The sequence below is a fragment of the Spinacia oleracea genome, chromosome 1 (assembly GCF_020520425.1).
Source record: "Spinacia oleracea cultivar Varoflay chromosome 1, BTI_SOV_V1, whole genome shotgun sequence".
NCBI classification, from domain to species: Eukaryota; Viridiplantae; Streptophyta; class Magnoliopsida; order Caryophyllales; family Amaranthaceae; genus Spinacia; species Spinacia oleracea.
The window spans coordinates 133,945,053-133,955,907 of record NC_079487.1 but is presented as its reverse complement, the minus strand read 5'-3'; the positions used below and the strand labels follow the sequence as shown (position 1 = coordinate 133,955,907).

The 10,855-nt window shown below is 35.4% G+C and overlaps 2 protein-coding genes across 2 annotated transcripts; one reads left to right on the top strand and one right to left on the bottom strand.

Moving 5' to 3' along the window:
* The first annotated feature begins 738 nt into the window (after positions 1 to 738).
* On the top strand, positions 739 to 3,534 carry LOC110793463 (cytochrome P450 86B1). The gene is made up of 2 exons (XM_021998338.2): positions 739 to 1,310; positions 2,261 to 3,534. The coding sequence occupies exons 1-2, from the start codon at positions 813 to 815 to the stop codon at positions 3,347 to 3,349; spliced, it is 1,587 nt and encodes a 528-aa protein (XP_021854030.2). The 5' UTR covers positions 739 to 812; the 3' UTR covers positions 3,350 to 3,534.
* Positions 3,535 to 7,539: 4,005 nt separating this feature from the next.
* Positions 7,540 to 9,504, bottom strand: LOC110792756 (uncharacterized). Its single transcript, XM_021997585.2, has 2 exons — positions 9,185 to 9,504; positions 7,540 to 9,092 (listed from the first exon to the last, which is right to left on the bottom strand). The coding sequence occupies exons 1-2, from the start codon at positions 9,462 to 9,464 to the stop codon at positions 8,443 to 8,445; spliced, it is 930 nt and encodes a 309-aa protein (XP_021853277.2). The 5' UTR covers positions 9,465 to 9,504; the 3' UTR covers positions 7,540 to 8,442.
* Positions 9,505 to 10,855: the final 1,351 nt, after the last annotated feature.

Genomic DNA, 10,855 nt, shown 5'->3' with positions numbered 1-10,855 from the left:
CATTTGAATTGTTTGAGCCTGACCCGTTTAAGTTTCCTTTCTTCGAACTTAGCTTACTAGTAGCTTAATTAAATGCGAGCTCGAGTTGAGATAGATCAATATAAACGAATTTTTGATTATCAAGCCTTGATGACCTAATTAGAAAGTTATCCGGTCAATGAATTAAATTCCCTCATTCAATTTTTATTTTCTTTACACTCTCCAATCACGTACGGTACATTAAACAATTTTCTTGTAAAAACTTGGTCAAAGTTGTCTAACATTAGAATTGTAAAGTGTCATTACATGCTGTATTGATATAAAAAATTACCTATAACACTGTTTTGATACTATAAACTACTGTATAAAATATCATTTTCACAAAAAAAATAAAAAAATACTACATACTCCTCCGTATAAAAGATCATTAAGACAAATGCTTTTGAAAAATAAAAATCCCAACTCGTTCAGTTATGTAGGTCAACAGTTGAGCCGTTGATGAGACTCGACTTTGTGATCTCCAAATCACAAGGTGAGTTCTCTACCAACTTTTGTTAGTTAATTAGTAGAACAACTTAGATACTCCGTATGTGCATATACCAAAGAAAATACAAAAAATAGAGTACATGTTAAATTAAGAGGCTAACAACCACCTAATATCATTAACCCCATTAGAATAAAGTCCCAAGAAAGTCCAAAATGCCTTAATATCATACCACCACACTTTATATGCATTATATATATAACCCAAATATATAATGTCATTGACAACATCTTCATGTGAAAGTATCTTTTTCCTTCAATAATTCTTCTCCCAAATTCTTCTAAAAAAAATGGAAATTACAAACTTCTTAACAACAATTCTCAACCAAATACAAATTTCAGATATATTCCTAGCATTATTAGGACTCTTCATAGTCACCTACATCCATGAAAAACTCACCAACAAAGGTCCTACAATATGGCCAATAATTGGCATGATCCCTTCTTTAGCCCACCATTTCCATGAAATCCATGAATGGAACACCAAAGCTTTGGAAAAGAGTGGTGGGAGTTATAGAGTTAAGGGATTATTTGGCGGTTTTCGAGGTATTATGATTGCTGATCCTAGTAAAATTGAGTATATACTTAAGACTAAGTTTAAGAACTTTCCTAAAGGAAAGTATTATAGGGAGAGATTCGGAGAACTTCTCGGTAACGGAATTTTTAACTCCGACGACGACGAGTGGAAGGAGCAACGCCGGATTGCTACGTCGGAGATGCATACTACTCGGTTTGTGGTCTATTCTTTGAGGACCATGCAAAGTCTTGTGCATGATAAATTACTTAAGGCATGCTACTAGCTTTTTCATACACTTAATTACTTCATTCCCCACCTATTAATTTCTTTATTCTTTATTTATTTATATTCTAGTAACATCATATTTAGGCATGTTCTGTTCGACTTATTTTGACTTATTTCAGACAAAATAAGTCAAGATAAGTTCAGTTAAGTTCAGATTATATAAGTTCAACAAAAATAAGTTTTTTTCATACATTTTCACACACAAATAAGTTTATTTCAGACAAAATAATTTTTTTTTTCAGATAAAATAAGTTCAGATAAGTTCAGATAAAATAAGTTCAGTTAAAATAAGTCAAATAAAACGGATCTTTATATTTATGTCATGAATCTCTAATCTCATAATTCCCGTACCCTATATATCATTTATCGGACATGTCATATGAAGAAAGTGTTTTTATTGTTGCATTGTGCAACCTTTGTTGAGTGGTGGGGTACAATACTAAATTTGAATTTTATTTTGCTTGTCGTCGGTCGTGGAAGCTAGCCTTGTCAAATTGATTGGTAAAGATGGCTAGTGGGTCAGGTTAATTAGTCCTACCAACACCTAAATATTGAACCATGGTATTGGTCACCCTGGCTCGAACTGACCCTTGTAATCAGTTGATCGTAGACATTCACTAGCTTAGTTAGCACAACAAATTAGCTAAATTTTAAGATAAATAACAAATAGGTGGTTCGTTAGTCCGTCCAATCTATCAAGATGAATCATTTGCCACCTCTAATCGTGGTCGGGTTTGTAGTTCAATGTTTAATAACTTGATTTGTGTAACAAAGGTATGTTAAAAACTCGTTATTTTATAAGAATTTTGACATTTTTCAAGGATTAATGGATTGCAAACATATAGTAGTGGAATTGAAGCGTACAATCTTGTTTATCATCATCATTTTGACATGTAACATTAATTATTCCTTAATTATTTAATTTCTTAATTGAAGGTAATAGAGAAGCAAGTGAACTCATCAAAAGAAAACACCATGGACCTCCAAGAGTTGCTCCTCCGTTTCACCTTCGACAACGTCTGTGTGGCCGCGTTCGGTGTCGATCCCGGTTGCTTAGCCCTCGACTTACCGGAAATCCCGTTCGCAAAAGCATTCGAGGAAGCAACAGAGTATTCTCTGTTCAGGTTTTTAGTCCCACCCGTTGTTTGGAAAACAATGAGATTCTTGAACGTGAGCAAAGAAAGAAAGCTTAAAGATGCGGTAAAAACCGTGCATGAATTCGCCGAAACAACGGTAAAAAACCGTAAAGCGGATTCAAATAAACCCCGTGGTAATAAATTTGATCAAGACCCTTGTGATCTTTTATCTAGGCTGATAAAAATGCAGGATCAACAACAAACCACTAAATTTTCTGATAAATTTCTGAAGGATTTCTGCATAAGTTTTATCCTAGCAGGCCGCGACACCAGCTCCGTGGCCCTAGTCTGGTTCTTCTGGCTCCTACACGAAAACCCGAGCGTGGAGAACAAAATCCTTCGCGAAATTAGCGAGGTGGTATTAGCTCAAAGGGCAAAATATAAACATGAACAATCAAACTCCAATATAGTTTTCCAAGCGGAAGACTTGGAAAAAATGATATACTTACAGGCAGCGTTACTAGAGTCGTTAAGACTCTACCCTTCTGTCCCAATTGACTTTAAACAAGCCAAGGAAGACGATGTTTTCCCAGATGGTATGACAATTGGAAAGGGTCATAGAGTGTTGTACCACGTGTATGCTATGGGAAGGTTGAAGTCGATATGGGGAGAAGATTGTTCCGAGTTTAAACCGGAAAGATGGTTTAAAGACGGACAATTTGTACCCGAAAATCAGTTTAAGTATGTTGTGTTTAATGCTGGACCGAGGCTTTGTGTAGGGAAGAAGTTTGCATATACACAGATGAAAATGGTGGCTGCCTCGATACTTTTAAGGTATAGAGTTAAGGTTGTTGAAGGTCAAGTTATTGTACCAAAGGTTACCACAACTCTTTACATGAAGCATGGTTTGCATGTTTCCTTTCAACCAAGGCAACTTGGAGGGGAATGATAGCACTTTTGACTTGAAAGTGTACTATTCTTAAGTTGCTTACTATGTAAAGGTGAAAATATATAGTGTGAAAATGTATGGGAATGTTTAACTATCTTATGTTATATGTCTAAATATAATGTTGTTTAATGTAATATGTACATAATAAAAAAAAAGTTGTTGACAAATTTGCTTGATAAGGAAAATGGATAGGATGTAACTACTATCTAGGCCCGACACTTAACAAGTTTAATGTGATATATAGAACAGACTCTATTTTAAGAAGCGCCTCTAAAATTGGTAAAGATTGACTAAAAAATATCTAGAAATTTTTTGCCGTTATACACGTGTAAAGAGTATAGGGGGCTTTTTTTAAACCATAACATAGGGCTCCTATATAAGTTGGGCCGGACTTGAGTGTAACAAGCCAACAACATACCTTTTGATGGATCATGATATTCAACATTTTAGGTCAATTTTTTTTTATAATGCGGAGGCGTAATTTATTATCGACGTTTGAAATATTCGAAATTATCAAGCCAAGCCTCATCAATCTATTACGGAGTACTATATACTAAAAGACACACCAGGAATGACACGTGTCATGTCCTGGTGAGTCCTTAGTAATTTTTCTTTCTTTTTGCCGAAAAGATTTCACCATAAAAAAAATATATTCCTTTTTTTTAAAAAGAAAATCATTCCTTATTAATTGATATATTTTATCAATTTTAATATTTGTAATGTATGTTATTAAATATCCTTATATTATATATTTTTTTCAAAATATACTAATATAGCAACATACTACCTCCGTTCCTTAATGATCTTTACGCTTTGGAATATGTGTCCAAAGTATGAAAACTTTGACCGTGGATTCTCACTGTTATATACATCAAAATGTTATCATGTAAGATTTTGTTAGATTCGTCTCGTTATGTATTTTTAAAATATCAAATTTTTATAATTGTTTCACATACGAAACTGGATATATAAGTCGTTAAATATTGCATTGGAATCCGTGCAAATAGTAAGTGTAAAGAACATTAATGAACGGAGGTAGTACATCTTTTGTACTACGCAATATTATTTTTAACAATTTTATTTCTGAACAATCAATCAATAATTACACTACTTTATTTTAAAATAATACCAAAAATATTACGTGTTCCTTCTTTACGAGAGAATATTTGTGGCACATTTTTAACTACCAAGATCAATAACTATATATAACTATCAATCAATTACTATATACTTAAAGACACTCAAAACTCCCTCAAAACAAAGACAGACAAAATAATAATTGTCAATACAATTGATTTCAAAAAAGTTGTGAAAAGATTAAATATGAGAAATTTTTTATAAGAACTGAAAGAAACAAATATTATCAAATTGTTACTTTGTATTGAAAGTAAATATGAGTACACTTATTTCAAGAAATATAAGTTTAGATAAATTTAGTTAACTTAAGGCCTGTTTTATTCGACTTATTTTGTCTAAACTTATATTATCTCAACTTATTTAATCTGAAATAAACTTATTTTGTCTGAAATAAAACTTATTTGTTTACCTCAAAAAAAAAAACTTATTTGTGTGTTAAAATGTATGAAAAAAACTTAATTTTTTAAATTATTTGTTTAGGGAAAATTAAATCAATTGGTGTTGATGAACTCATTTACGAAATATATTTTATTTTATTAACGTTTCTGTAAATAATTATTAAATTATTAAAAAGTATTACATAAAATATTTACGGAGTAGTAATAATCTTGCGTTGCACGGGTGCTAAACTAGTTGCAAATAAAAAAGAGTTTTCAAAGTTAGACTAACCAATAAAGAATGTCTAAATAATAAGACAAGTACAATTACAACAAAATTCCAGATAATTGAATGTCAGAAAGAGATATTTTTACTTGACGGTGGAGAAGAAGCTGGAGAAGGAGAATTTGGAGAAGGAGATTTCGGAGAAGAAGATTTCGGAGGAGGTTTCGGAGAACAATGTTTTGGAGAAGGAGATTTCGGAGGAGAATGTCAGGGAGATAAATACCAGGCCTTCGAGTTGCTGGACACTCCCAAACTACAAGCTAAAACAAAGGGAAATGAGCTTCACAATAATACTCTCATGACCTATTCCCTTTATATTCTCTTTCCATTTACAGAATTGCTGAACGAGTGAATTCCTATTCCTATACCCTTCCAGTTACACCCCTAACAAAATTGACTACAAAGACTGAGATGCAGAGCTTAATCTTCAAAGCTACGACAACTTCTTACTAATTGCAAATAACCTAGGTCTCTACTCTATAATGATTATACAACCGTGTCAAGCATTTCCCCTTAAGGCCTTCTGTAATACCCCGAATTTTAAAAACTCGATTAATTATGCTTAAATTATTTTTTTTAGCTTAAAATCGTTTTAAATCCTAATTTCGAACTTTATTTTGATTAACGAAGTTTTATTTTACTTGAATTTTAATATTGTTACACGATTTATCATTTTTCAGGTTTTATAATTTAATTTCATATTTGCGAGCTTAACTATATTTTATATCTTATTTCGTCATTTATAAATTAATTTAACGTTTTTTATTAACGACAAATTCTATTCGAAAGCTAAATTTATTTTTATTAGCACTTAAAAGAATTATTTAGAAAATTATTTTTACTCAAGGAAATTTATTTGATCTTCAGATTAATGCCCAAAATAAGTAATTAAATTCTGAAAATTTATTAAACTCCTAAAATACCCTCATTCATCCAAGGAACCAAAAATTAGTTTCTTCATTTTCTTCTTTTCCTTCACGTAACTCTTTGCCATGAAAGTCAAAACCTCAACTTTCCATTTGTCATCTCCATTTTCATTCTCCAAGTGATTCAGCAATTCATTGACACTAATCTGAAAATACAAAGCCTTAGTCACCATGTTCTTGATATTCCTTTGACATTTGTCATCAAAACCTTGCAAATAAGCTCACTACATACATTAGTGGAAAATCCACCATTGCTATAAATAGCTGTTCAATTAGACTGAAATTTCAAGCAAAAACAACCATCAACAAACAATAACCATTTCAATTTCAGTTTCAAATTCGATTTTGATTTTAATTTCTAAATTACCTCTTAAATTGAATTTAAACTAAAAACCACCACAACCACCACCGTGACTGCCGCCACCACCACCATTGACCGTTGCCACCACCACGACAACCCACCACCACGAATCCCTCTGCCGCCCTCTCTCTCTCCTCCTCACTCGACCCCCCCAGCCTTCACGCCCAGCCGGCACCATCGTGCTGCTGCGTTGGCAACGCTCCATCCCCTTTTCTTCTTCCTGCCGCCGCAACACCCAAACACGTCGCCCTTCCTTGCCGCCGGCGGCAGGCCGCTGACCACCACCCAGCTTCTTCCATTTCCTCCTTCCACTGCCGTGCGTGCTTCTTGCTTTCCCTCTTCTTCGTTCGACTTCCAGGAACCCAGGAAATAAATTGCATCTTTTTTTTCCAGTAAACCCACAACAAAAAGGCTGGCCAATTCTAAAATAGTTGGGTTTTTTTGTGAGTCAATGATATTCTCTATTTTCAGATTTTCTAACTCATTACTCTGTATTCATGTTTGTAATAAATAAATTTTGATATATAATTTAACATTTGGTTAGAAAGAAAATGTATTATTATTATTATTATTATTGTTTTTTTTTCCTGAAATAAGTTATTGTCTTGATTTATAAATAGTAATTTTAAAAGTATTTATCGTTTTAATATTAATTCAATAATTTAATGTTTTAAAAGAATTTGAACTCGGAGCTTAGAAGGAACGCACCAAGGAAAATGCTTAGCAAATCGCGGAATTGAGGTAACGGTTATTGCTAGTACCCGCAATCCCTTCAAAATGTATTTATGTACGAATGATGTTATGAATGATTGATGTTTTATAATGATGTTTTATGATTTGCGGGATTACAAGTATGATTTGATTGAATTGTTTTATGATAATGCAGCTTTATGCAAAGTATTGATTTAATGAATTATTATTCCTGAAAGAAATGATTTTATGAAATAACGAGATTTAATGGTTTTACTGAAATATCCTAAGTGAATGAGATTTTCCTAATTAATGTTTTATTAAAATAAACGGTTTTTTCATGAAATGCCCCTGAGGTTTGCAATAATGCACCAAATACACCCGCGCGTTTCAAAATTCATAAAATACCCCTATTTACTCAAAACTGTTCACCAAATACCCCTATTATGACTTTCCGTTAGTCCTCCGTTAAGTCATGTTTAAAATTCATAAAATGCACCTAAATATAAAGGTTTTGCATAGTATACACCTATTTGTAAAGTTCTTTGCACCAAATACCCAAACTTCATAATTTGAATCCAACGGCTAGTTTTAATTCAATATAGCCGTTATGTTCATGCTGCCTATAAGTAAGGCTGTTGTTCACTTGACTTGCTCCATGTTTAGCCCTCTATTTCCTAAATAGCCATGAGTTCTAATTCAAAAACCGGATCCTCTTCCATCCCAAGTTTGTCATACCTAAGAGTTCCAAATAAAAACTGCAATTGTGGGAGAAGATTTGCAATTAGGAGCTCGGAAACGGCTAAAAATCCGCAAAAGCTTTACTACAAGTGTGATCCTTGTGATAATTTCAAGTGGTGCAAAGGTTTTGTTGAGCAGACATTTGATGAAGCTCAAAGCAAGGGAAACAGAGCTGATGAAAACAGGGGAATGCAAGAAGAAAACAGGGGAATGCAAGAAGGAAGCAGGGGAATGCATGAAGAGTTGAAGCTATTGAAGAAGAAACTGAAACAACAGAAACAACAATTCAAGTTTGCAATAAAAATTGGTGTAATAATGTTTGCATTTCTAATTTGGATAGCAATGAAGTAGAGTTGTAACAAATTTCAAGCAATAACATCACTTGTTTAAGCATATGAGCTTTACAAAAACTGATTTCTAAGTGGACAAATGCCACTGAAACTGCACAAAAACATCTTGTCTAAGCAATTGTGTTCTTTCCAAAAAGTGATACTAATTGTAAATTGCCTAAGCTATTTTAACTTTGTGCACCTACAATTCACCAAAAACTGACTAACTTTTAACTTTGTGCATGGTTAAGTTGCTGTGTTTGCTCTTTTCCTCCCCCTTGAACCCCCTTGTGATGTACTTGCTCCTGCTGCTGCTGAAGTGCTTGGTCCAGTGCTTGGTCCTCCATTCTTACATGTCCTTGAGTTATGACCAAACTCCCTGCACTTTCCACATTTCACATTGTTGTTTCTCTTCCCCTTCCTGGGTTCATTTGGTCCTCTCTTTCTCTTCTTAGCAGGTCTGCCAGCTTGTCTTTTGATGACTGGAGGCTGAATGGTAGGGAGAGAAAAGTTAGGCCACTGTGTTGGGTCTGACATGGGGTGAATGTGGTCTGCATATGTAAGCTTGTATGCAGCAGACTTGAAGAATGGGGAGACAAAATCAATGGGGTTCAGCCTTTGGTCATAAATCACCCTGAGTGCATGCTTGCAGGGGATTCCAGAAATTTGCCACTTCCCACACCCACAGCTTCTAGTTGATAACCTGATGGGGAAGTTCACATGTGCATCTCTGGCCTCAAATTCCCCCCCACCACAGGCTGTAGCATAGCAGAACCTAGACTCTCCTGTTCTTTCATCCACCTCTTTCTTGGCATACTCAGTCAACTGACCATCCTCCATATCAATTGCCATGTCAAATCTTGCCCCAACCCTCTCCATACACCACTTTCTGATTGCTGTACAACAACACAACAACATACAACATTATACACAGAACATCACAAACATCACAAAATAAAGGAACAGAACATGAAGTGGTGAGCTATACCTTCCAACAATGAGAATACAGGCATGTCTCTGTATGGTTTTGTGCATGCATTGAATGACTCCACAAAGTTTGTTGTGTTGTGATCACAACAAACAGAAGGGTCAAACATATGCCTGGACCACTGCTCCTGGCATGTGTCCAAGTATGCAGCAGCATTTGGATCATGAGCAGTGATCTTCTCTAATGCTTTACCATACACATACTCATTGTGTGCATTTGCAGCTATCCAAAACAGTTTGAAGAAAGCAGATCCACTAAATCCATTGTTTTTGCAATTCATGTACAAGTGTTGGCAGCAAACTCTCCTAGTAGTTCTAGGAAAAGTATCTCTCACTGCCAAGTCAACTCCCTACACAGGATATGTTCATTTTAGGCCAATCATATCTGTTGCAATATTATAAAATTGAAACAAAAAAGGAGCAAAATAAACATATACCTTCATCCTGTCACTGATGAAGGTCCAATCATCTTTGTTGCAACCCTCTTGCTCAAACATCTGCCTCAAGCATCTCATGAAATGTGTCCAACTATCACAGCTCTCAGTGTCCACTATCCCATAAGCCAGAACAAATATTTCATTGTTCCCATCAATGCCAACAGCTGTGAGTAGGATTCCCTTGTAAAACCCACTTAGATGAGCCCCATCTATTCCAATTATAGGCCTGCACCCCCTCAAAAACCCCTTGACTTGAGCAGCAAAGGAGAAGAAACAAGCTCTGAACTTGGGGTTCACATCCCCACTTGTAGCACCCCATGAAATCAGTGCATAACTTCCTGGGTTTGTCTGTTTAATCATCTCAGCATACCTAGGAAGCAACTCATAAGCCTCAGCCCAACCACCATGTATCTTCTCTACTGCCATACTCCTTACTTTGTACAACAATCTCTTTTTAACCCTCAATTGAAATGTCTCCTGTGCATACCTTCTCATTGTCTCAACAGGAATTTCAGTGTTGGCCTCAATTAGACTCATCATGTTCTTACATAGCCACTCAGAGGTCACCACAGGGTTCTCCTCCAATCTCCCACAAGTTTTGTGGCACCCACTGATCCCCTTAATAGCCCAACTGACACTGTCAAACATCTTACTTGCATGTATCCTCCAGTCACAAGTTTCTATTGCACACACTGCAGTGTACCTCTTACTGTCAGCCCTCTCAACACTTAGTCCAAACCCCTCTTGTATGCAAAAACTCCTCAAAACATCTAGGAAAGTGGACTTGTCTGGAAAGATCAACCAAGGTTCTAATTTGATGGACCCATATGGTTGATGAGTCCATATCTTTCCATTCTTGTAGGCCTTATCCCTCTTACTAGAACCATCCAAACATTCCTCAAACAATAAGTCAGGCACATCATCTGTTATCACCTCAGCCTCCACATCAGAGTCAACCCAATCATCAAGTTTATCCTCCTCTAGTTCAGAGTCTGGTTCAGATTCCTCCCAATCTGAATCCTCACTCTCCTCTTCTGAACCTATATCCTCAATATCAGTAGTTGGCTTGACTTTGGCCTTTTGTTTTGGTTTAGGAGAAGTAGGTTTTTTGGAGGGTGAAGATTCTTGTGTGGGTTGTGGTTGAGAGGCTCCTGGAAACACCTCATCAGCACCATCCTTGCTTATAATCCTCACATACTCAGTGCTTAAGTCCTCACAATCAACCACAGGCACCT

What these genes read in the sequence shown, in the direction of transcription:
- LOC110793463 (XM_021998338.2), top strand. Translation starts at nt 813, where the DNA reads ATGGAAATTACAAACTTCTTAACAACAATTCTCAACCAAATACAAATT. An exon ending in TGCATGATAAATTACTTAAG is followed by an intron (nt 1,311 to 2,260) that starts GCATGCTACTAG and finishes TCTTAATTGAAG; the next exon opens with GTAATAGAGAAGCAAGTGAA.
- LOC110792756 (XM_021997585.2), bottom strand. Translation starts at nt 9,464, where the DNA reads ATGAATTGCAAAAACAATGGATTTAGTGGATCTGCTTTCTTCAAACTG. An exon ending in TGTATTCTCATTGTTGGAAG is followed by an intron (nt 9,093 to 9,184) that starts GTATAGCTCACC and finishes GTTGTTGTACAG; the next exon opens with CAATCAGAAAGTGGTGTATG.